Source organism: Vanessa atalanta, chromosome 1 (genome assembly GCF_905147765.1).
Source record: "Vanessa atalanta chromosome 1, ilVanAtal1.2, whole genome shotgun sequence".
NCBI lineage: Eukaryota > Metazoa > Arthropoda > Insecta > Lepidoptera > Nymphalidae > Vanessa > Vanessa atalanta.
In genome coordinates, this window is record NC_061871.1 from 8,472,710 (window position 1) to 8,500,653 (window position 27,944).

A 27,944-nucleotide genomic window follows, 5' to 3' on the forward strand; every position below is an offset into this window, starting at 1 on the left:
TCTCAAAACATTTTATTTTAAAATAAACTCACACGCTCTCATACAATAAGTAATACTTATTACAATAAAATAACTCGAATATTATACACTATTGTCTAGAATTTTTATATAATTATATATAACTTTAGCCGAAAATGGCACTTAAGGAGTTCATTATAAACTTTACAATAACTTAATGTACTCTACCTTAGTAGGCACGATAAAGAAATTCGATGTAAAGAGGCACTTTATTTCGTATCTGTTGTTTACGATATGTAAAAACAAGATAAAGTATTAAGTGAAAACTATTTGACAATTGAAATACGCAAAGATATTATAAAAGGAAGTAATGACCATACACAAAAAGAAACTTCTCGTGTGTTTTAAGAATCCGCACCAATTTCTAATAATATTTTTTATTAAAATAACAACCTGACAAAACTACACGACTTCTGTTTATACAATAGCTTGCTTTTACAACCGCGAAACGCATTTCACAATAAATATATACCATAAATTCGACGATTATATGACCTTAAATATACGTAAATTTAATAAATTAAGGCCACAATTGAACACGACAACTTTTTAACTACTAAGGTACTGACTCAGTATCGCGTCCGGTCATTTTTTTTAATAGATAATAAAATTTGATTTTGACAAAATGACTGTTTTCATTATGAGCAAAATTTTTAAAACAAATTAACTTTAAAACGTTCTAATTTCAAAATAACGTTTCAAAAACTAAGAAAATAATCGTAAATTTATTTTTATGTAATTAATTTACAATCAAGTATTTTTAGCAATTGGCAAAAACAAGTTAATTTATATATTGTTGACTCATCAACAGAAATATGTTTATCGATTGAGTGTCGTCATGTAAATATATATAACATAACAACTAATAAATCACTATAAACACAATTTAATATGACCACGAGTGTGAGCCGAGTGACCACATTTCTTGCCCGTGGTCGGTCAGCAAGAGCAAGATTTGCTTGAACTTGTGTCGCGATTATTTTCTCCGTTTGCGATCTTGTGGTCGAGGGCGAATCCATCGCCGTCTTTATCGCTGCTTTGAAGCAGTTTGTCGTTTAGAAGAATCTGGAAAAAAATATTGTTGTTATTATCATTTGGTCTAATAAATAAACTAAATAATCCTGTGGATATGGTCATATTTATAAGAACACTTTAGCGATATTGCGTCTAACAAAACTTTGTAGATTCCATAATTTATTGTGTATTATGTTAATTGGAATGCAATAAATATGAATAAATAAATAAACAATAACTTTTATTGAACTAGTAACTTTTGTTACGTTGTTTTTTTTTATTCGTATTTTCTTATAAACTACCAATTATATGAATATGGAACGATTATATTTAGGTTATAGTAGATCCAGACAGCTATACAGTAAGTTTTTACGGCGCATTGTATTTATTAGATATAAGTTTAGTTTACTTTGTCAACACAATAAGAGAGAGAGTTTTACCGGTGGATGTAAACAAAATGCATACAAAAATATCGCGACAATTCATAATACCGAATATAACATTTGAAATAGTATATTACAAGATCCGCGAATACGCGTACGTACGTACGGACAGGGCCGGTTTATCCATTAATCAGTGTAGGCCACTCTCTAGGTAGGTAAGCCAAATATTTTTCTTACTTGAATAGCATATATTCTTAATTATGAATAAAATTGCAGTGTGGTAGAACTTTTTTAAAAAGGATAAACATGCTCCGAAAAGTAGGTACACTGCCTAGGGGCCCGACATCGTCAATCCGGCTCTGAGTAGAGATACATACTCAATCGTAATAGATACTCAATCTAAAACCGTATTTGCTTATATCACATTATTTAAATTAAAAGAGCTTAAGTCTCACAGGTACCTTATTATTACCCACGAGAAGTCGAGACAGTAAGTCAAAACTACACACAAAGCAATTTAACATTTATTGCCATAGAGGCTTAAAAATAAAAGATACGGCATTAAGAAATGACGAAACAATATCATAAACGTTTACATAGAAATATAATGAGCTTAAAATATTTGTAGGAATTATTTGTCGCCGGCGTGCGAGACGACACCGCAATCCTAATGCATTCGGAAACATTAAAATAGTTTCGACCGTGTTATCTCAACCAATCAGTTTGTCATTTAAACTACGGATCGCTTTCAATTTAAACAGATCCTATCGTATTTTATTGGATACGTGATATGTAAAAAATGACCACCCCGAAAAACTCCCATAAAACCCCACTATCGGTTGATATTAAATTTAAATTTTTCGAACTCTTAAATAGTTACCTATAAAAATTAATTATGTCCTTATTAAATGTAGCATCCATTTCTCGTATTATGTTATTGTTTATTATACAACATTATGTCGATAAACTATTAAATGTATACAAAATGCGATTATAAAATTATAACAAGCATTTATAATGACATGGTAACACAACATTGTATAATACTATTAATGACGCTATTAATTTAAAGATTTCACAACATCGTCGGAACCACATTCCAAAGTAACACAAGATTATGTAGGTATATACAAATATATATATATATACACATAATTCATTGTTTTAAAATTATTTGACACGTATTGCTTATTATAAAGCTTGCGAAGGCGTCATTATTACGATGTGATTTATTTAAAAAATTAGGTATTTTGAAGGAATGAAGAAGGACAAAATATCATAGTGTACTTACGTATTAATAATTTAAAAAAACTATAATATGATATTTCTCATAATATATGTAACACATAAATAATTTAATATCCAAATATTTATATTAAATTATTTATAATAAACATTCAGCAGTGATTCTAAACAAAGTATTATCGCGTTAGTTACGACAATATTAAGTGGAAAGTCAATTTTATCGTGGGATGTAACCATCCTTAACATTATGTATTTTCTAGAAGCAACGAAACCAGTTTAATTATTTAACCATCGGACCAAAATAAAAGACGAGTCTCAACCTCTCATGTGACTTTTACGCAAGATACGATTACTAGAATGCTTATAAATTATCTTTATTAAGGAATTGTTAGATAACTATTCGTGATACAATAGAAACGTCTACGTAGTATACATTTAAAATGCTATTTTCACGGAATGTAACTTTTTAAAAAGTTCGCGGTAAAGAGTAAAACAAAACACATATGCCTTTATATATTAATTTATTTTATTGTTTTTAATTATGCACAAACGTTTAATTATTATCTTTATTGTCGCCTTTTTTGGATTTTTTTTTAATCATCTGGATTTAAATCCAAAATACTGACCTAGATATTCGAAATTCGAAAGTAACTTCCATGAACATGACAGCGAATATATTCATATTCTCAGTCTGATATATAAATAATAAATAACGAAGATATTATCAAACTGGGTTATTAAAGGATTAAACGGTACTTAACATTTAAAAAAAAAAATAACATTATGAAATAATAATGAGCTATATATACTTATAAGGTATGTAGATAAAATAAAATACGGTTTTTTTTTTTAATAATCTTCCTACATGATTATACTTCTCTTTTTTTTAAATACGACTTAACGGCACTGTAACACTTAACACACACGTAGTGCGATAATTTGAAAACCACTATAGTATAATATAATACCGTAAAATTTTTAATATTTAATATTAATTAATATTAAATATTAATAATAAAAAAAAATTACATACAATACCCTGTTTTTTAGCGCACTATAGTTACATAAAATATATATTAAAATATTAAAAAGTTAAAAAAATATTTCTTCTTTTGAATAAAACAATACCATTTATGAATATATCGTATATCCGTTAAGTTAATTTATTTGTTGATTTCTTAAATATTGTCATTCAAACATAAATCGTTGTCCCAAAAGATACCGGTTGTACCGCTCCATTTTAACATCTTTCTTAGTAACGATGGATTGAGCCTCCAATTTAAAAATAATAAATTAAATAAACCCTACTAAAAAGTAACTTAACTGCTTTATTTATTAAAAAAAACTGTTTATATATTTTAACTCTAAAATAATATAATAAGATGATTATTATTGTAAGCGACGTAATATTGCTAAAGTAAGTATAATTCACACAGAAATATTTTAAATAATGTCAAACTTTGTCATATGAATAATGAAGTATTTCATACCAGTATGACCTATATCCTAAAAATAGCCTTTCTTGATTAGGTGACGATCTTAAGACGATGAGGAAAGACATAATAAATATCTCACCTTATTAACTAATGAACGAGCCGCATCCTCAATGTTGATGTTCTCCTTAGCGGAGGTCTCGAACCAGCCTGCGAATCCTTTCTCCCGGCAATACTCATCCATTTTCGCTGGTGAATTCACTATACCTTCTTTTTGCTGATCACACTGTAGGATAAAACAACACCACATACATTTTTATTTGATCGCCAAACATATACTAGTCTTAGTTGTAACAAAAAAGCATATTTGGTAAATATGGTATTTCTTGACGCCAAGTTATAATAATTTATTGAAGCGTTCTGCATAAATTCATTATTTATTCTTAGAAATCAATACCGTTAATAAACTGGCATGCACTTTTTAATGTGGTAAGTATGTAAATTAGAATAAATCCGAACAGCATAAAAGTAACGGATTTTTTAAGGGTAAGAATATTATTACCGGTTTATAAAATGTTGTCTGAACCTTATAGAGACATTAAAAAAGGAAGATACTAAATGTTATATCTTGCAAATGTCACCCAATATGGACCAATATTTGGCTTACAAGATAACTTACACATGTACTGTTAAAATGTATTTAAAACGTTATTTATTTCCTTGGAAACTATAAATAGATATATTATATTCACCTTGTTAGCCAACAGTATACACGGTATAGGCGACCCGTCAGGCAACTGCACTTTGGTGTCCAAGTCGTTCTTCCACTTGACCACTGCGTCGAATGTGGCGACGCGGGATACATCGAACACTATGAACGCTCCCACAGCCTCCTTGTAGTATACGCGTGTCATGTTCCCAAAACGCTCTTGACCTATAATTAAATTTATTATTGTTACTTCTTGTATGTATCTTTTATTTATCCCTAAAAGGAAAACGCCTCTGCTATTTCGAGTAATGAATACGATCTGTGGATCAATCTCTACGAAAACATTTTAGAACTCGACGACAATTCGTAAAATACCTTTAAATCATCTATTGATATGTGATATACATCAAAAATAAAATTGATAAGAGTAAATGATGCAGCAAATTACTTACATACATACACTAAAGAGGAACCATTATTAGTAATGACATAAACATCAGCAAATAAATTATCATTAGAATCATAAAAATCCAAGAAAACATTAAACCCATGTCATCCATGTTAACTTTTTTTATATTCAAAATGTCAAATGTTTTAATTTTAATTTTGTCTAGTTGAATTTTATTACTTTTAAAAATTACATTAAAACTATTTTAAGCTAAGCTATAATTATATAATAAAATATTAATGCATGCAAATAAATCGTAAAAAAAAGTATAAAATTTGTAGCAGAATATAAGAGAAGTAACTATTCTTTAAAAGCCTTGCCAACTTCCAAAATAATACATAGAAAATATTGTTTCTATATATGTTATGTATGTATATCAGCTTATATACTTATGTTTCAGCCCAGAATAATTTCATCAATGTATTGACATTAGTAATAAGAAGCACAGGAGATTTTGGTCAGTTATAGAAAAGTGTATACTGGGACTGATTTAATGAAAAAAAAAATCTTTCAGGGATATACTTATTTCGGATTGAAGAATAATCTTACAATTTCAGTGGATTTTATAGAAAACAAGAAACCGAATAATTATAGTATGAGAATCTCAATCGGTAAAATATCACGATGAAGGTTTATTTCTATACCCTAAAAGCATTATGACGGTTTTAATTTATGGAGATGATCTGAGATAGGCATAAAGCTGAAGTGGCAGCAGGCCGGCACATCTTTAGCAAAACTAATAACCCATGACCCTTGACAAATTCTTGATTGGAAGCTAAAGATGTGCTTTACAAACGTGAGAGAATATTTTCAGTCTTGATAAGAAAATAAGAACGATATTGATAGGCGTGCCGTTGTCAAGCAGTCGACATAGACTGATGATGATAATTAGAATGAAATGTAGAGCAATCATTACATATAAGTTAACAACAATTAACAATATATTTTCCAAAATTACCTTTCATAGTACAGGACAGATAAATTTATTAAAAGATGTTTTTTTATTAAAACATACCTGCAATGTCCCATAATTGTAGACGTATAACGGTGTTCGCGTCCCAATTGAGAACTTTAAGTGCGAAGTCGACTCCAATCGTCGCTCGATAGTGCTGGCTGAAGAACTGGTGCACGTATCTCTTAATGATAGAAGTCTTCCCCGTACCAAGTTCTCCGATCACGAGGATTTTGTATAAATGTTCTCGCCTCTCACCACCCCCAGATGCAGACTAAAACAAACAATAAAAGTCAGACAAAGAGTTCACGATTAGATTTAAGCAAGTGCAGGATTTGGCGAAGCATTTTGTGGCTAAAACTCTCGAAGTATTTTAAACAATTATTACATTTGTGAATATGTATGATGTTTATAATGATGTCCTTCTGACTGAATCTGCCCATAGTGGCCTTTCTCAGAGGAAGTTAGCTGATTGTGCAAGAGATAGTGCATTGAAACATATACACGAACTCTCTTTGCCCTCACAGTCATAATCTGATGGAACGGCAATCCGACTACGACTTTACTTGCTTTCCAAGTTATCCGTAGTTTGAAAATTATATTATAATGTCCCCTTTCGAACAACATTCGAACTTCAGGTTGCCATCGAGAATTCCTTGACCAACGAACTCGATACCTTTTCTAAGAAACCGACCCACGTTTTGAACGTAAGAGCATTGAGATCAAACACATATACAGGCAGTTATCATTTTAATAAACTACGTTTGTAACTGTCAAATGTTCTCTTAACGGTGTATTTACTGTGAAATAGTGCAATATAGTTTTCAATAATTTCTCAGATTATTTTATTTTATATAAAAATATATTAATGAGAAAAGCGGTCATTTTAACCGACCTAGTATGAAAATTATACTGAAGAAGCCATAGTAGCTCGTCGTTAACGCGGTGGGAAGAATTACTGAGTAAATCACATAATACTTTTTCCTTATAATTTTTTTATTATATTAAATATAAATAGTTTTACACTTTATTTAAGTTGTTGAGACAATTATAAAACTTATTACCATCTCAAATGAGTTAAAATGTATTTTATAAGACTCCTTTTAGCAAAAAAATCGCTTTTCGGGGCAGGAAATTTAAGCATATTGAACGTTGATTGAAATATTACAAAGAATTATTAATAATTAAAGAAGCCGCAGATAAAGAATAAAGTAGGTACGACAAAAAGACGCCTTGATGAAGACTTGCCGAACGTCAATGACTTCAATTATATCAACCAAACAATAACATCTGTGTTGATAGTTTCGATTATTCTCAGCATTATTTTCGGATCCTGGCCTTACTCCATTTAGTTTGAGACAGAGTTCTGGTGATATTAAAGAGCTTAGCATTTATAGTTTTTCCCTTTGTACCCATTGGTTGAGACGAGGAGACTCTTTTCAACTTTACCCGAAACCACGAGGGCAAGGTCAAATTATTATTAATATTTTATATAAATATAAAAGTAGATATTTACAAGGGGTACTTTGAAATATCTTATAAAGCATTTTTATATTTTATAAAGCAAAATTGACAAGTGTATGTCTAATTGTTGGTAAAAATAAAATATTGTATGTATAAATAATGCTGTCCACTTAAATAACTCTTATGTAAATAAATAAAATGTTAATTTTCAATGTTTACGTATTAATAATGAAGTGCATTAATGCATTAAATGGCATTTAGAATGAATTGATGTAAACCAATAGAAATACCTGGAATAAATAAAACATAAGTCATTACCGTTTTAATTTATATGTACATATATTAGTTAAATATTAAATGACTATTTTTACAATAAAAACGATAAATATTATATAACGTAACGTAGACGAAGGGGCAAATTCCTTCCACAAAATCCAACGTAGTAAAATAAAAAAGTAACAATTAATTGTTACAGTGTAACAAAAAAAAAACACAAAATAAAACTAAAATATTTTGAATATGTATCATTTCGAAGTAAAATTAAGAAAACTGTTAACAAGAAACGATTATAATAAGGTTTCATAATCCGTAAAGTATATACTTACTTAGTTTAAAATTAAAGCAAGGACTGAAAAACAATCTACCCACGATTTTAAGCTTAGCTAAAGCTTGTTTTGTCATTTAATATTTGTATGCAATTTAAAGTTAGGTATATGCTTTTTAGTTGTGTCTTCTGACTTCTGAGCAGTAAGAACATTAGTCAAGTTTTATTGAGCTCTTTGTTGGATTAGTGGCTAGCTTATTAGTCCACTGTTTTCGAACTCCCCAGGAGTTCTTAAATGGGTTCTGACAAGATAAAACATTTCTGCCCTTCTTTTTTTTTCTTTAAATTCTCAGCAGCGTACGGAACTTTCGTCGTTAGCAATATTTATTTGTTAGTTAGACAGTAAATAGTAGGTAGGTTAGGTAGTATAGGCAGACTAACATAAATAGTTAGAGGGATTGTAAACTGTACGAAAATTGAGAATTCAATATACCGACGCAAAAATATGAAAAGCAATAACTGCCCTTCACAATTTTGCTACATTGTTACTATTATAAAATAAAACACTTAGCCCAATGAAATACTATTAGAAAATAATACATATTAAATACTACTAATATAGAATAGTAGGTAGTTCACTTCTATTATAACTAAATATAGTACTTCTTTCCTAGAATTTCGCTGACTTTGATGTCGTCCGGACTAAACAAGTAGGTATAAAGATCGACCTCGAATGGTTAATTCCGCAGTTATCGTTAATTCATGTCAATTAACTTATGAACAGACATAATAGAAATGGATTCAAACCTACTCCGTGCGTTACCATAAATAAATTAACAAGAATATTTTATGACAGGCGTACTCCTACTAATTCTACTCATACGAAAATATTTTTCTTATGGTATATATAGAGATAGTGAATGCCGAATCGGTAATGTTAAAATTGATAAAAACATTAATATACATCATATTTTAGCACTTAACAAACTAGCTAGTTTTATTTTACTACTAAACTATATTGTAGGTATTATTCAATACTGATAATTGTAAATAAACTTAAAAACACATCTCTTATTTTCGAACCTCAATGTCTTTTTTTTTAAAAGTTTTTGCAGAATGCACGTAGGCTCTACAAAATAAAGCCAAAGTTTGTAACAAATCAATTAGAAAAAAATATTGTAATGGACCGAAATAACTCGCAAATCTTATCCGAAGATCGTTGTCTAATCTGCAAGCACCATTGAGTTTTACGACTTAATTTGTATTTCTAACTCATCTTATGCTTACTGTGAATGAAACATCGTGAGGAAATATTTATATATATATATATATATATATATACATATATGTATGTATAATGCATCCTTTAACCGGTTTTTAGATGTTATCATTAACCACGATCAAACACGATTGTCACATCACGATGGTTTAATGAGCAAATATTGCAAGAATGATATATGCAATGGAGATCTTTAATAAATTTCAATTACCGTTAATCATTTTAATACTTAAGTTGGATTAAGATTAGACATTAACAGATATTCAGAAACACTAAGTCGAATATTATTAATAATTGTATAATCGGATAAGAATATTACAAAGTTATTTGTTATTAATTACAAGTAAAGTATAACATTCTTAAATTTTTAAATTTAGTCGTAAATTCGCTAACAAACACAATTAGTTTTTTATTCTATTTGTAGGCTAAAAAGCTTTTAAGTATTATTAATTAACAATGACGTTTTAAATTTTAATGTTAATACGTGAAGCAGTAACTTTGTACTTCTTTTTACCAAAAAGACGCGTTGTATGAAATTTTCCACTTTTAAAGTTTATGGAGTGCAGAAAGCTAATATTTTTCTAAAATATGCATAAGAAATACATTAAAAAATAAATTATTAAAGAAAAACATAACACATACTACGATACGTTTAACACACACCTATACGTTTATCTACATAATATTTAATGTGAAACATTCATACATACGTATATATTGCCAATGACAACACCCGCCATGTCAAAGATGAAATTTTTTATTTTTTATTTTAGTTGTGACGAGGTATCGTCCAGTTGAGCCTCATTTTCATCTTTGACACTTGACTTTCTACGTATCATTCAAATCAACGCATCTAATATTTTAGTAACAATGAGTTACGACCAATGGGCGACTACTAATTTAAGTAAATTTATGAATGGAAATGTTTTATGAAATTAGTACTTGACCTATCGTACTTTAAACGTGATTAAACTATTTCTACGAAGAGAATTATCGGCTATTACAATGTACAAACAACAAATATAATTATAAACCTATACATAATAATAATACTTAACTAGTTCTTGTTAAGGTAAACTAAGACAACAATATTTAACAAGTTTTATAAGAGAAACAGTTCTAAAATTAGCCCATGTTAAGTTAAGGTATTTATGATATTAATGTTTATATCAAGTATATACGTTTTTCACATTAAATTAAGCAATTTTTATTATTTTAGATAATTAGTAAAATATTCCGGTTCAACGTTACAGGCGGTATTACCGATAAGACGGTCTTTGTACATTTTTCCTAGCTTTAATTATAACTGTTTTTTTATAAACAAACCGTATATTATTTATTTTAAACATAGATAAGTTAACATAATATTCAAACGTAACATATTCTTCTTCTTTGTTCTTTATTGAAATTGACAAAACTGCACCATGTATTTTACAGATAATATGTAAAATGAATCAAATATCTTCTCGTTAAAAACTCGCCTTATTATTTGACTAAAATGGGAGTAACGGTTACAATAAATCTATAAATTAAATTAATAATTGATCTAAATCAAGCTCAAATCATTATGAAATCTTTATAAATCATTACGCAGCGTGAAACTCATCACACTTTGATGGCATTTACGGAAAGATTTATTAAAATATCAGCAAAATAAATAATATTCTCGACATAAAATCGAAGATAAATTATACAATTAGTAGGTACGTGTCGTATTTATATGAATGTGATTTTGTTACAAGTTCTACGATACGAAGTAGGTACCTTACGGTTTTTGCTATATAGAATTATAATCGACATATAATTATTTAGAATAAATTGCGGATCACAAAACTCTTTAAAATCAACTAGATATTTATTAAACTTACACTTTTGATCTGCTTGGGTGACATCTTCATTTATATTATCACGAAACACTAGAAGTAAAAAGACTAGCGTCTATGGAAGATTCTCGACAACAAAACAAAACATTGCATTCCGTCGCCTTCTTATACCAGACACTGTTTTTCTTACTTTTAACTTTATTTTCTTTTATTTTTTAATACTTGTCACGTGGTCTTTAATTACTAGACTATTGCGTACTGGTTGAATCCATGACATTAAATTAGCTTAGTTTTAAAATATATTACCAAACTATTTGCCGTAATATTTAAATTACTAAATTTTCACTCTTAACGATGTTTGTGATTGCTTAATATTTTTAATAAACTCTTTTTTTATTTTAATTTGTGATTAATTAATTTTATAAACACGACACGTCACAGCCGATTTACGATATTGAAATATTACGTTAGTCCAATGACCGGCTATTTATCGTTGGAGTGGCGCTGCCTTATCGGCCACCAGATAACAGTTGTGTAGGTAAGTACTCACAGATGTCATTTGCACTGTACGCGACAGTCAACTAAGTGTCACAAGACTTGGACGCCGTTTATATAGATAGTAGGCATCTACCTGACGTTAAAAAAAGCTTAAAAGAACTTTTTGAAAACAGTTTAACGATGCCTTATACCTGACTTTGACGCAATCCATTTTTTTATTAAATTTCACTTCACACCGCAGCTCTTCTTCCCAAATCTATTGACAGTACAATCTATTTTCGACAAATTCACTTTGAACTAAATATTATGTACTATAAAGCAATGGAATCTGATATTTCGACAAATACACATTTTGATAAAAGTCGTATGGAATATTGTCATTGTCAGGATATCATTGGCATTATAAATCATTATATTTATCCTAAATAAATTTCATACATGAACAAAACATTGACTTGAATTTGCGATCAGCCTATCTGACGTCAGATCTTCTTTGGAATGTCTTTCCTTTTGGGTTGGTTCCCCGCCACCATTCGGGTCGGGTGGTCGAGGTGCTTACGTGCCCGACTGATTGCGCGCTTATCAAAAAATCCCTTAGTCGGCTCTTACGACACCGACCTTTTTAGATGATATGGCTCATACCAAAAAAATATAGTACCCTAGTTAAAATATTAAAAGGGATTTCCGAATTACAAATCAATTACATCAAAATGACGATTATCATGCGTGACAAAGATAATAAACAAAGATAATTATTAAAAACACAACGGTTTATTAAAAAAGTAACATTTACAGGATATGAGACTGCATATGAGACTGCTATAACAAGTAATACGGGTTTTGGTATGTGTAGCTTGGATCCTTTTTATTGAATCGATTTTGAAACAGTTTTAACAGTTATAACTTACTTGGGAAAAAAATCTTTCAAACAAGTTAAATAATATAAGCAGTAATTCTTTCATGTACCGTGTTTTGGACCTCGTTTGATCCTATATTTATAATGTGTATGTATGACTTTCGAAAATGTTCATTAACGAATTACGTTTATTATAATTATAAAATTTACTATTTCAAGAAATTAAGTTTAAAACATGATGAGCGGTGAAGATTTAAACAAAGCGTCAGTGAAGCTCAATCAACGAATTGCAATTGATATATGCAAAAAATTTACGTGGAGTGACGACGACATTGATAGATAAAATTCAAGTTTATAACATATCGCCTGTCTATACACATCAAGCGGTACCGTTATACACACTCGGGTAAATATATTTAAAAAAAATTACTTTAAAGTCGCAACAATGTTAGATAAAATTCAAATATAGAATGTATCGCCTGTCTACTCACACATAATCACATAACATTGGATTGTTTTTATTAAGCCCAGTAAGATTTTATAGAGATTATACGATAATATTGTATCTGCTTGAAAAGAAGTATAATAATGAAGAATAATTATTCAATAAATATCAATATTATTGTTATTTATATAACTGTTTATTAATGCTCATCTAACGTATTGTTCTAGAATTCTTAGAATGATTTTAAAGAAACGTTCTGCATCGAATAAAATAAATTACTTTCGAGTAAAGAGATTTAAAAAACATTCAGTGTCAATACATTCTGTAAATTCGCATTTTTATAAAATATTTTCTACTAGGACTATATTGGCGTTGTGATTTATTTTTTTAAATCACCGTTAAAATTTATTTTATATTTCGTTATTAATATATAATCATTTAATATATTTTTTCAAAGAATAGCCAATATAAATATGTACTTTTAGTACTTATGTACTTAACATTATCCATATATCTTTACACTTGTCTTCACATAATATTTTTTCTTAATGGTGTCTTTATTAAACTAAAGGACTAACAAAGTCTATGTCTACGTTAGTCTTAGCATATAAAAGATAATAGAATTTCGTCCAGTAATACCTTAAAATCTAACCTTAACTTTTACTTTATTTCGACGAAATGCGAAAAAAAAAAAGACAAAAAAACATTTACAAATGTTCGACGAATAGTAAAACGTCATCAGTTAAGTGTTAACACATTTTTATTACAAATGTTTTTTTTTTTACTAAACACTAAGACTCATTAAGACTCATTTAAGAAAGAATTTCATATGACATTGCATTTAAATTATAATTACATCAAAATTTTGATCGTTTATGGTTAATTCTTAATATCCTTATTATGAATTAAAATTAAATATTAGTACGTAATTTTAGTAGCTTGGGTATTTAAAAACTGACCAATAATTCCTTGAACTACTTAAAAACTATTGTCTAATATAGAGAATGGCGGTTATTGATATCGGGAGGTTTATTGCATAACCATTATTAGTTAGAACATTCGAAACCGCGACGAGGTAAACTTATATGGGGTGTCTAATTACGTATACGCATTAGCATTTACCACAATTTTAGGATTAAAGCGCCGAGCAGCGGCTGTTTGTTATTATCAAAATATGTATAAAGATTTCAGATTTTAAAAGCTGCGCTATAAAGTTAAGAAAGCATGAAAATATGTATATGTACGTATATATACGTAATAATGTCGCTGTAATTAAAATTATTATCAAAATCAATATATTAAATTTGAAATTATAACGGTACAATATATACAGCTTTAATTGAGGCGTTTACACGTATTGATATTAATTAGTACTTACAGAATAACTAGACCAAAACGACCTGACATACTTGAATGTGTTTACCGAGTTATCTAATATTTTAAATGTGTACAATGTATTGTTTTTAATGAAAATTCTAGTATTTTATGTAGAACGTTTTTTATGTAGAACAATTTCATGTCGATTTTGAATGCGACACAATAATCTCTATCTAGGAGTTAAACATATGTATATAACTATAAATAATATAACTATATACATATCTATACTTTATAGTAATTCTGACATATATTATCAATAAGGAATTGTTACTGCAAGACCCACGAATTCTGTTTTAAATATTAATAGCAATATAAGTAAAGTCAGTAGTCACTTATCAACAATTAAAAAATTTATGAAAGTATGTAGCAATCCTTATTTTGTGTCGTATTATTTTTTTCGAAGTTTGCTCATCTATCTGTTATTAAACACAAATACTCACGAAAATTTGGACTAAAAATTTACGGTTAGGATTGTTATATTTTACATTATATTTCAAACTTTCAACAAAGAAAAGACAGAGCAGAACTATAGATCATTTTTTTGTAAGATTTCGGGACAAAAATCGGGACAGGGGAAACGAAATAAAAAATTATAAAAAGGAATCAATTGTTCACGAAGCTTGAATATTCGTTGATACATTTGACTAACAAATATAAATTAGATACATGGAAGCACATTAAATAATAATAATATTAATTCCAACCATAATATCCTTGAAACTGTTTGTAGTTAAAACGCGTTATTTATATTGTTAAATACTAGTATTTAAACGATTATGTTCTTAATTTTGATTATATAGAGGTATATTATTCATAAATAATGAACGAGTCCAGTATTTTTGGAAAACAGATGATAATGAATGTTAGCTTCCTCTTTATTAGAATATCTGAATAAAATTTAAATTAAATTCAAATTTTAAGAAAAACAGGTAGAACAGGTTCGAAATAACCATAACCAACATACAATGAATAAATCGTTATTCGGTAGTTTATGGTCAAATTTATATTCGCCTTAGGTTTGCCTAATTTCTGACGAAATATTTAAATAGAATTGTCGTCTAATAGTTATTTATTGAGTGGTAATTAAATTGAGCATCACCTTTAATTCACGTTATAAGACATTTCACAGACTATTATTAATTTTTGAAATTCCACCTGGGAAAAGTCAGACGATTAGTCATGCATTAAATGTAAATAATTCTATTAATAAGATTTCAATATCTATGAATCTTTAATTATTTTTTTTTAAATACGCCTGTGTTTGAATACATTTAGAATCAAAAACACTTGCAATAAATATTTACTTAAAACCTTTCAGTATATCTGCGTCATATTGAAAAATGTACCGAGAAATATAATATTTTACGACGTATAGATAACTCGCATAAATAAAATATTTGCACAAGTGTGCCAAGATGCGGTCGAATGCAAAGCACACGGGCAGGCAAGCTTGACGTGTACTCACGAAGGGCATCGTGGCGCGTCCTCCGCTGTAAACTATCGTGAAATGTAACGTACTGGAATCAACAGGGACGTCTCTGCGCTGAAGCCGCAACACTCGCACACCGTCAGGTAGCACTCGTCACCGTTCTCCTCGAAGGTCATGGCGCGCGCGCATCGCACGGGCAGCTTTTGCCCACTGACGGCTATCGCGGCGCACAAGCGCCCACACTCCGCTAACACTCACCGGTGGTACGTCGTCATTGTCAGCTTTGTTTTCCGGCTCGATGAGGTCTCCGTAAGCCGGCATCGTGTCCGCTGCGTCCGTCGTAGTCGTGTCCGCACACCCCTCCTCTTCCGTTTCGTTGTTGTCGCTCGAATGCGGCGGCGCGGGCGAATGCGCAGCCATAGCGAGTCGCTGCCGGGCCAGTAAAACCGCCGCCTCCAGTGTCCCCACCTCACCCCCTCCTTCCTCAACCTCATCCTCGTCATCGTCACGATCCTCTGACAAGGCAACTGACGCCTGCGCGACGAATGCAATGCGTCGCTTTAGAGCATCACCCGGACTCGGTTCTTCTACAGGTTTCGCGATTTCAGTTTTACGGCGTCGTTTCCACGCCTCCTTTGTAAAGGCACGCATCGCTACTGGATGTTCTACCGCTATAGGTATGAAAGGCGGTTCTGGTGATGCAGACGGCTCTGGCAACGTGGAATCTAATTTAGATTCTGTTGTGTTGGTGGATTGTTGTTCTTGCTTTTCGGACTCAACAGTCGTGTCAGGTTCTGGCTTTGGTAAAACTTGATCTTGATCCAAAGGGTTAACTTGAACTTCATGTTGATCACCTTGTTCGGGTTCCGGTCCAGGATCGTCAGACAGCGAAGGGGTCGTGGAACTTTCTCCTCGCCGTTTTCCAATACTTCCCATACGCTTAAGCAATCCAGTGGACTTCTTTTTTTCAACGATCGGCGAACTGTCAGTGCTCCGCGAAGCGTCCGCCGACTCCGCGCGTAGTTTCTTATTTTTCTTGCGCATAGTGCGTTCGTCTCGCGCGATCTCACCGTCCGATACTGAGGATTTACTCGAACCGGTGCGCTTGAGCGACGCGATGTGGAAGGGCGCGCCGGAGCGGAACGGCGAGCGGAGCGTTTGTAGCGTTCGCTTCAAGCGGGAAGGTTGGGGGCCGGGGATGGGGGCGGCTAGAAGCGGGGGCTCGTCGTCCCGCATGGTGGTGTGTCGAGAGCGGCGCGCGGACTGCCGGGCTCGTTCGCCGCCCGCCTGCACACGCAGCGACCTTGCTCCTGATCAGCACGCGTGAACCGAGGATAAACTTTTGACAAGGTCCTCTGACTAACACCAATCCGATAAGGGTGGTATATAGTATAATACACTAAACTGTGACGAATTTAGCTTAATGTGATTAAACTTATTGGATGATGACACCGCAATATTGAGCATTATCACGTGATTAAAGTTTGTTTAGCCACAATTTACAATGTTAAATTTGTACTGCATTTTAAAATATTGAAATGAAGAGCTCTTAACACTGTAAAATCATGTTTGTATTTAACTACGGTAATAGATCTACTGATATTATAACGACCAACGGATAAGTAAACGTAACAGGATTATGAGTTCCTCGATATAATTGCAAGAATTTCCTTTCTTTGTAAATGTCTACATTGTGTTGTACTTATACTTTACTATTGTATTTACTAGATATTTGCATAAATCGTTAAAAGAACGACTTATTACGAGTTATAAAAATAAATATTGCATTAATCGACTTTTGTTTTAACTGTTTATTTATTTACATACAGTAAATAACATTTTGTGGTATAGTTTAAATGCAAACGTTTTTAAAACAAGTTATTTTTTTAATTTAAATTAATGGACCGAACTATTACAAAGATAACCTTACATTATAATATGTTTCGCAAATTATATTTTATTCGCTATAATTTTGAATGAATACATATAATTATAAATGTTTGGTTTAAAAGCGAGTATTTGCTAGGTGAATCGTACTTAGTCTGAAGTCTCTTAGCCCATAACTTTCATAAATACACAGGCTATCTCTCAACGTCTCAAATCAGACGGGTAGTGCGTAATATGAGATAAACTCAAGCATAAAAAAATCCACTTTTATAATATAAGTATGGATGATAATGTAATCGTGCATAATTATGTTACATGGAAAAATACAAAATATGTAAGTAGATAATTTAATATCTTATAAATATATATATTAATTATCATGTGTCCAAGGACCCATAAATTGAAACACGTGCCTAATTTACGTTTAAATTAAAAAAATACCACATAACTTAAAAATATACCATTGATACGTCTTGTTTACTTATATATATATTTTAAATGAAACAAACTGGTTTAATCTTGTTACAACACATACTTTGAATTATATGAGATAGATGTATTTACATATTTTAATAAAGTTCAAATAAAGTTTTAAAATTATATGAAATTAATATATTTTCCGTCATTATACAATTGATGAAAAATATAAATAACTATGCAGATAAACACTAGCCGCTAGATTTTTTTGCAGATAAACACTAGCCGCGTATAAAATCTGTTGAGCCCGTGATGATATTTCATGTGTGTGTACATATTATATGTTACTGAGAAATCAATTATTTAATATTTTAAGTGTGTGTCTGCGAAGTCACATTTACATATGTACTAGTTTACGTATGAGTAGTTTTAATTTTTGTGTTAAAACGTCAAAACAATATAAATATTATTCTACACGATTTCCTAAAATCCATTTGGTTTAAATACGTTCCACTCATGAGAAACTAAATATTGATCTATTTATAAATGTCAAAATATATCACTGTCGGTCTTCCTCATTGCCTGTTGACCCTATGATTATAAGTTGATGAACCACGTACCATAACAAGTTGCATTTGTACGGAATCCGTCAACGGAAGAGAAGCCCTATAACTAGGACTGGAGTTTTGATATCGACCAACACAAATTCACTTTAAGCAAATAATTATGAACTTTATAATAAGAAAATAAGATTTATAGTTCTTCGTTTAACATTAATTCATATAAGATTTTTATTTTCTAGCTCTCATAAGAATTTTTGTTTTAATTGAGCACTTTGTTTTGCTATGAATTATTTTAAACGGTAATTTGTGCAACAGCTATCTTTTTTCAGTATTAATTGTAAGACATATATACATATGTTTATAATGTACACATATTTGCGAGTGTGTATTATTTTAAATATTAAATATAATAGACAATAGCATTAAACTATTTTACATAGTCTATTATTAAAATTTTTATTTTTTATTCTAAGATTACCAAATCGTTAAGAAAGTTTATTAATGAGATTTTATTTAACAAAATATTAAATTCTACAATGATATTGATATGCAACGCATAGTTGTAACATAATTGGACCTTTATAACAACAATTATAACTCAATGCAAAATGTTTAGTTACTAAAACGAAATAAAATCATTGAGAAGATGAAATTTTGTTTTCAAGGTTTACAGGTTTTATATCTAGTCTATAATATAATACAATTATAATGATAAAACTGTACGTCCACTTATACTAGTATAAAAGATAATTTTGTCAAACAAACACTCTGTAGGCTTGGCCTGAAATAAACGTTTTATTGTTTTATTATTATTCTATATCTTTTGTTATGTTTATTTCCGCTTTTTATCAAGATTTGATTACAAAATTGATTATATGAAACATATACTAGTCTTTTTTTTTAGCAATTCTATTATTTACAATTATTCGATATGAAAAGGATAAATAGCCAGGAGGCGATCGTTTCATTCTCATTCAGTGTAATTGTACCTAATAATAGCCTTTTGCAAACAAGCGTTCTTTAACATTTTTGTTAAATTTGGCAACAGAAGCATTTTGATCGCTTACTGGGATCCTGTTTTAGAGCCCATTGCCATACAAGAGTTGCTGATATAGCTGTCGAGTAACAGGAGTAACAAGTTTGTGTTTGATCCTTGTACCAATCTTATGAGTATCAAGACCACCTCTCACCAATTTACTACCCCCAAACATCAATACTTCGTATTGTAGTGTTTCAGTTTGAAGGCAGAATGAGCTATTAGCATTATTTTAATTCACATTGACTGATTTACACTTAAATGATTCTAATGAAATAAACTATACGCAAAATGGCTAAGAAAGATTCAACAAAATTTGATCTTGCGCAATATTATGTAATATTTTCAATAATCATATTCAAGTGAAGTCATTAAAATTATAATATATTTAAATATATATACATATAACATAGGTTTGTATATTGAAAGAATTAATTATTCGTTTTCATTCATGTGTATAATTTGAAATGAGATACATTTGTTTTTATTAGATATTTTCGACTCATGTAGTGCGTATGTATATACATGTATAAATGTGTTTAAAGTGTGTTCAAAATCGAGGACATACATTTAATTTCAGTTTAAATTTGAAATCAACAGTTAATTAACCAAAAATTTAAAGTGTACTCTTTTTCTTTAACCACTTAAATTTTTTAGCTAGATTTATCAAATTCTAGTGTTTTTTGTTTATTTATTCGATGGTTGATGAATCTAATGTATTGTAACAAACCAAATCGAAAACCAATCAAAATCAAATAAGGCGCAATAAAACAAGTTTTACACGAATAATGGTCGTGACTAAAGCTCTATTAATGTCTTATCGTGTGAGAACTATGAATCATTACGAAGCGTCTTTGTAAAAATAATTCAGATTATTATTATTATAAAACAAACATGAATGGCAAAAGATAAACTCAACTAAAACTTTTAATCCATATTAAAATTTAGAAGTTTATGTCCAAAATGTTCAAACAAATCAGTTTTTGTTTTTCAATGCTAGAGGTGGCACAGGAGGAGAAAGTCCATCTGATGATAAGTGGTCACCGTTACCCATGGACACCTGCATCGTTAGGGGGTTGCTGATGCTGACGCCGGCCCAGAAGGCATCTGTATACCCTATGTTTGAAAAGTCCCATACAACAGTACAATGGGACCACGGAAGATGATCATAGAATCAAGTGATCTATTTTCAACCAAATATCAGGTTTAGGTAAGTTTATTTTTAAAATTAAGTTAACAATTAACAGTAACTTTTACTTTCAGACTTTGCTGAAACTTCTATACAAGATAAATATATTAGGTAGGTGGTAGTACTGGACGATTACTCATAATTTTTCTTGGACCAAAATTATATTGTAACGTAGGTTTATTGCTCTCAATGGCATGTTATAATGGGAACATTACCATGATGGGTATTTCATTGTAGTACAGGAAGCATCAATGAGCGTATTAGAATCGTTTATCGTCTAACACGACTAGTTAACTATTTATAGAAGTAGGACCTTTATAACGTAAGGAGTTAGTAACGCAAAGCAACAATTAGTAAATTATTAAACATTTTGAACTAAGTCTAATATGTAGTTCAATCCACAGTCATCATATTATTCTGCGTAATAAATATAAAGCCAAAGAAGATTATTCCATCCATTACTAATTCTATCGTCCATATTTCTAAGTAAATTACTCAATTACTTACACTGAAACGGCCATTAGTTTGAGCTTCAAAAGCATCCTCAGCCATCATAACGAAACCTTTCAATTGACGCGCACAAATTAGGCAAATAATTATCAGTAATTTAATTTGTATTTCGAATGACGTATTGTGATAATAAACATTACAATTCACTTGGAGCTAAAGTATATTAAGGAAATGACTTCCCATATTGTTTTTCATTTATAATCATCTAAGAAAACTGAGCACAGTTACTATTTATCTTACATACAAATCCTAAACATTTCACTTTAAAATTAAAACTGACATTAATAGGAGTCACTCTAGAAGATCGTGGATAACTGTCGATACGACGAGTATTTATTTTATCGGATAAACCTTATCAAAGTTATCGATAAGAGCTACGCAAACTTCGTTTACATTACATTACATATTGGTTGAATCATTCATTAGTCCGTATCAATATTCAAAATGTATAAAGAAAAATTATATGTTGTCTATTTCTCCAAATCAAGGTCAATCTAGTATTTTAATTTACCGAATATTGAAATAATGTACACGTGCCTCAAAATTCTGTATAAATGGTAATTCTGAGTGTCTTTTAGTTTGTTTAGCATATTCAACAAATTACAATTTAGCATATTTTAAAATAGTTTTTGTTGTCTCTCGGCCAATACTAAGTGGTTAAGTGTAGATTCCAATGAAATTGAAAATTTAAAACTAGTTCTTTGACTTAAATTAAAGAAGCACAAGCGAAAATGAATGCGGAAATATTCGGAAACATCATTCAAACATCATCAGACAGAAGTCTTATTTAAAAATCATCCTCAAATATTTTGTATTTCTTGCCTACCGGTTCAAGTCGATAGAATCAAGTTCCGAACCGGAGTGCTTAAATATTCAAAACGATGTAATAGTTTATTTGAATAAAATTCATTTATATTTAGATTTTCGAAATATAACAGCGAATAAAATAATGTATTTACGCACCTGCGAATATCGCTTCCCATTCTTATTGGCTGGCATAGTACTGTACTTTCGCCTATTTCTTGATTCAACTAATTTTTCCTGTTGCAGTAATTGCTCATGAACAGTATTCTTATTTAACTGTTTTATCATTATATAAAATATAATTTAAAAGCACATTATTGAAACTTCTTTTTTAGACAAAATTAATTCGTAATTTGATTAAAAACCTTTCGAATAAGTCACAAAATGGCGCCAGAACAGAAGCGTTTGTCCGAAACAATTGACAGGACGCAATTATTGTTATCTAGAGGCACAGTGAAGTAGACATTATTTGCCCCCTTGTGAGATAAGGTCTAAGAATAAATGTTTATACATACATATAAAGAAATTAATTTCAATCATTCATCGAACTTCGAATCATATCATCGTATTCTCAGTTTATACAAATGATAATCATATTATTTTTTTTTATTGAAAATACGAAGGCAACTTTGTTTACGTGGGTAACGTGATCAATGTACTCACTAATTTTTTTGTTCGAGATCGTAATTAGATTTTTACAATAATAGCTTCTATTTTTAGGTTAGGTAAGTAGTTACTTTTTTATAATATATATGCGAACGGTCACATGGACCACCTGATGGTAAGTGGTCACCACCGTCCATAGAGATTAGCGCTTTAAGATATATCTATTAACATAACCAATCCGTCACCAACCTTGAGAGCTATGTCCCCTGTACCTGTAGTTACAATAGTTCACTTGTCCTTTGAACCGGAACACAAGAATACTAAGTATTGCTATTTGTTGGTAAAATACCTGATGAGAGGGTGGTACCTGCCCAGAAAGGCTCGCATAAAGCGCTAAAAAATAGAAATTGCTTTGATTTTTTTTATTAATACAAAATCTACGTAGAAATAGAAGTTGCCTGACTCCAGCTGCATTTTACTATTGAGTCACACTCCTCGTGCTTCGGAAAGCGCGTAAAGACATTCAGCCACTGATTGAAGTCCGAGCCGAGACGAGTCGCTAGAATTAAATAAAATGCTTATAACGCCTTACCTAGTTTCAATAAAGCCAATTTATTATGTGCAAATTGTATTGTAAATAATTTATAAAACAATCTATGAATCTACTAGTTTTGTTTGTGATCAACCGTTTCATTAGACCCGTAGGCTGTGACGTCTCATTTTAATTGATGAATTGATCAGAGAGCATTGCAAATACTGTCATTGTAGTGTTTTTTAAAATGTAAAATAACGTATGAGTAGTCTACCGTCTACTAAGGTATGGCATAACTAACTGCGGTCAATGGTCAGTTACGCCAAAATAATTATCACATTATTTTACAGTAACAAAATTATGACATGCGTCAACACTAGATTTTCTAATAACTAATTAATTTTGCCGTGTAAAAAATATTTAGTACTTGCATATCTAACTAAAATTGGGTGAGTAAATTATATTACCTTAGTAATCTAACGAATTACGGAATTACAATGAAATGAATGAATGCATATCTTCAAAGCGATATTGTCGTCTAATAGAATAAAGAAATATTTTTAAATTCACAAAGTCTTTACTAAATTAAATATAAATAGAACATTTACTCTATGATACAATTTTTTTAGTTTCTAAGCATGTATTTTAATCTGTAATTTGTGATAACATATTTAATAATAATAACAAATACAATTATAAACTATCATCTATTTAATATATTATAATTAATCAAACATAATTGTAATTAATAGCTATAAACCTGTAAGTCACATGTCAGTGTCACATACGTGACGTCCGCTTGACCTGCCCATACGACCTTAGGGTCGAATTAATTAATCTTCGGAGGTATACATTGTAGACATGTGTAGTCGTAATTTTCCATATAATTTCTATCAAACACTATTTATTTTGGTTCTATATAAATAATTCTATAAAATGACAAGACTATGCTATTATTGTACATGAGTAGGCATCAATAAATTCGTCTATTAAATAATGAATTCATTTTCGATTTTATTAAGAATTCGTTAGCGTCAATAAAGTAAATATTTTCTAGAACTAGTTATATATATATATATATATATTTTCTAGAAGCTGTATGTATCAAGGATACCGAAACGGTCGAATTTGCTCCTTTCTCTTCGGTATTCGGCATATTCTGCGGAATGTACAATCATTCCTATCGAATTCTGGACGGCATGTAAGCGATTCATCCAACATCACTACAAGTTTTTAGTGCGTAACGTATTACTAAGTATTTTTACATACCTGCCAGAAATTACGATAGAGGTACGGTAACAATAAAAAAATGGAAGATCCCTTCAGACATCAACACGAATAAGCAGGACAAACAAAAAACTCACTTTCGTATACTTCTGCCGAAACGGCAGTGGTTAGAAAGCGTGCATCTTAATTAAGCTCAGGCAAATATCACTAAGTTTCAATGTGCTTAATTTATATTTATAATTATTAGATTATATTGATGATAAAAAAGCGTGGAGTTAATGCTTGTTGACTTCCAGGCAGGAGACATACATATATAATTGTATTTAACTAACATTACTGTATTTTTAAATACTGAAAAAGAGTAACTACTGAGTTTTTTGCCGGTTATTCTCGGTAGAATCTACATTCTGAACAGGTGGTAGCTTTACTTTAATTAGTTTGTTAAATGACGATTCAAAAGAGCTTGTAAAGGTCACATGTGTATCAAATTAACCATTCCACATTGGAGTAGCGTGGTAAAATTAGCTAGACTTTTTCCTCGTAGAGAAGCAGCCCTCAGCCCTGTATTGAGATATTTACTTACAGTATAAATATTAAAATAAGCTTATTAAATATACATTTAAAAAAAATTACGTTTTAGACATACTCGCTACAAAAATACAATCAATTTAGGGTTTAAAAATTGACTTAAATCCTGCGTAAGTTTAACGATTTATGATTTAGATTAGACAGATAGCAGATCCATATCGTAGGTATATATTATATAATGTTGTCTTAGATTTTCGCGATTATTACACATTGAAATAGAACTAGTTTTTAACGGATTTAATCGCGTATATTAATTATTTTAACATCCCGACGTTTCGAGCACTTTGCAGTGCCCGTGACCACGAACACTATATATATTATATATATTATATTTTTTTAAATAAAACTGTGTCACTTTTTATTTTAAATATATTTTTTTTCAAATAGATAATACAATATATTGCTTACGTATTTTATTACTTTAAATGTAATATTTTTTTATTATTTAATCTAAGTATACTATACTATACTAATATAATAAATGTAAAAGTAACTCTGTCTGTCTGTCGCTCTTTCACTGCCAAACAAATAAACCGAATTTGACGAAATTTGGTATGAAGCAAACTTGAACTCCAAGGAAGGACATAGGCTACTCTTTTTGTCTAACACATGACAACCAACCCCTAAAACGCGAGCGAAGCCGCGGGCGACAACTAGTGTTATATATTTTTAAATAAATAGAAGAAAAATGTTAATATTAATGACAGAGCGGTTTTCGATGAGAAATAAGAATTGGGAATACGTCATCATATTCTGATTTATATAAATCGAATTTGAAGGAAATAACTTAGTTCACCACAACACTTTCATTGATAATACTATAAAACAAATAAGTTACATCAATATACCGTCTCTAACTAAAATTATATAGTTTTAAAAATTACCCCTACAACTCAAGAACATATATCTTAACGGTATTAATATTTTGTAGATATATTTTGATAATAATTTGTACCTTAATCAGTAGGTATACAGTATATTATGAAGGAGTTGTACATATTAATGAAATAATATTCTATGCAAATAAGAGATGTCTCAATAACTCTTGTTTGAATAAAATAATCTTTCCTCCTCTGCTACCTTAAGTACAGATAACAGATGTATACCTTACAAGATAAAATGATAAGAGTAGTGAAACTACTTTTAACCTAAAAACTCTTAATATGAACGCATTCATTAATTGATACTACCAACGTAAATAGACTAATTAATTATAAAACAATAAAAACTCTTCGTTTAATAATACGACTGAATAAACGCTACCCTGGTAAAAAAAAAATGAAAGTTGAAATTATATTTATAAAAAACTTACCATTTTTGAATTCCGATAATTTCTAGAACTCATTGAATTTTGTTGCTCGTTTGAGTTCTTCAAAGACGCTGTAAACACTTTCTGACGTCGACATGTCTCAGTTTCCCGCGCGATGACTGCCGCCATGCGCGTAACACTACACATATCGGGTCGAACAAAACAGATAAGGATGTGTATGTAAATTATATTTACTTCTTATGCAAATGTATTGAAATACATAATCTAATCAAAACGATTTCCTGTAAAACATGCCTAAAAGACCACATCTTTGTCATTTCAGATTGCAAGGTCAAATATACTTTTTAAAAAGGCAGGACGGTCCAACGAAGCTTTGCCTGATTTTTTTTCGCGATGAACGAGGCATTGCAGAGTATACGACAATTCATAATATCATTTTAGTGGCCTCGGGATCTTGAACCCAGGTTCTCAGGACCTACGCTAGCCACTACACCAAAGAATCAGTATCTTTTTAGAATATCAACCGACAATACGGATTAAAAAATATATATATATTTTTATATAATAAGCTTTTACAGTAAAAGTCACAGTAAAATTAGTAATAAGTTTACAAAAACCCCATTGAAAAATAATATTTTTTGAATATATTTTATTTTTAAAAAATGCCTTATAAGGCACTTTCTGGCGTCAATAAAATACTTTAAGCACTATGGTTAAACTGTTACGGACCAATTATTATTATTCTAAGAATGTATGTCTCATTTAAATGATTACTAATGTGATTTAATTGTTATAGATTCAGCAGTCGTCAGCGTCGATAATACGTAAAAATAGAAATAAAAGAAAGAAAGAAATAGTATCTCTTGTATCTGTAGAATATCCAGCTTCCTTGGCCATTCGATCAGCTCAAGGTAAAGATACCTTTACAACAGACTGAGGGGTGGATATAGTACGTATAGTACCAACCCAGTCCTTCTTGCATAAAGTCAGTGGCGTAGCATAGGTCACTAGCACCCGGTGCGGATTCCAAATTTGCCACAATTTTGCAATCGTTATCGAGTTTGAAGTCGAAATAACGGACGGTTTTCGACATTTTGGTAGTACACAGTACACTTTTGACAGATTTACGCATGTAAATTGACGTTTTTTTATTTAGGTGAGAACAAGTGAAATTTTATTTTGAAAATTAAGCGTGTGAGGCAAAAAATTTAGTTTCTTTAAAAAAAGTTAAACTTCCGCAGCGCCGCCCGGTGCGGACCCCACCCTCCGTCCCCCCCATGCTACGCCACTGCATAAAGTTACTATGAGTGTTAAGTTTGTTTCGATATAGGCAAATTATTAGCATCTATTTTCCATAAGCATTTCGTAGAAGGAAAGGTTTTTCTTTATTAAAAC

The 27,944-nt window shown here is 30.5% G+C and overlaps 1 protein-coding gene across 7 annotated transcripts; it reads right to left on the bottom strand.

Annotated features, from left to right (window-relative positions):
* Nucleotides 1–26,738, bottom strand: LOC125064314 (ras-related protein Rab-32). 7 transcript variants are annotated; one of them, XM_047671293.1, is made up of 5 exons: nt 26,592–26,738; nt 6,266–6,476; nt 4,846–5,027; nt 4,236–4,379; nt 1–1,083 (listed from the first exon to the last, which is right to left on the bottom strand). In XM_047671293.1, the coding sequence occupies exons 1-5, from the start codon at nt 26,733–26,735 to the stop codon at nt 958–960; spliced, it is 807 nt and encodes a 268-aa protein (XP_047527249.1). In that variant the 5' UTR covers nt 26,736–26,738; the 3' UTR covers nt 1–957. The 7 variants fall into 7 exon arrangements, with proteins under 7 accessions (XP_047527249.1, XP_047527255.1, XP_047527271.1 ...); XM_047671299.1 differs by lacking the exon at nt 26,592–26,738 and adding an exon at nt 22,486–22,693; XM_047671315.1 differs by lacking the exon at nt 26,592–26,738 and adding an exon at nt 21,520–21,664.
* Nucleotides 26,739–27,944: the final 1,206 nt, after the last annotated feature.

Coding starts and splice junctions, on each gene's coding strand:
- LOC125064314 (XM_047671284.1), bottom strand. CDS start 17,156: ATGCGGGACGACGAGCCCCCGCTTCTAGCCGCCCCCATCCCCGGCCCC. Junction 6,477..16,178: donor ACAATGACGACGTACCACCG/GTGAGTGTTAGC, acceptor TGTTTGTTTTAG/TCTGCATCTGGGGGTGGTGA. Junction 4,380..4,845: donor GTATACTGTTGGCTAACAAG/GTGAATATAATA, acceptor TTTATCCTACAG/TGTGATCAGCAAAAAGAAGG.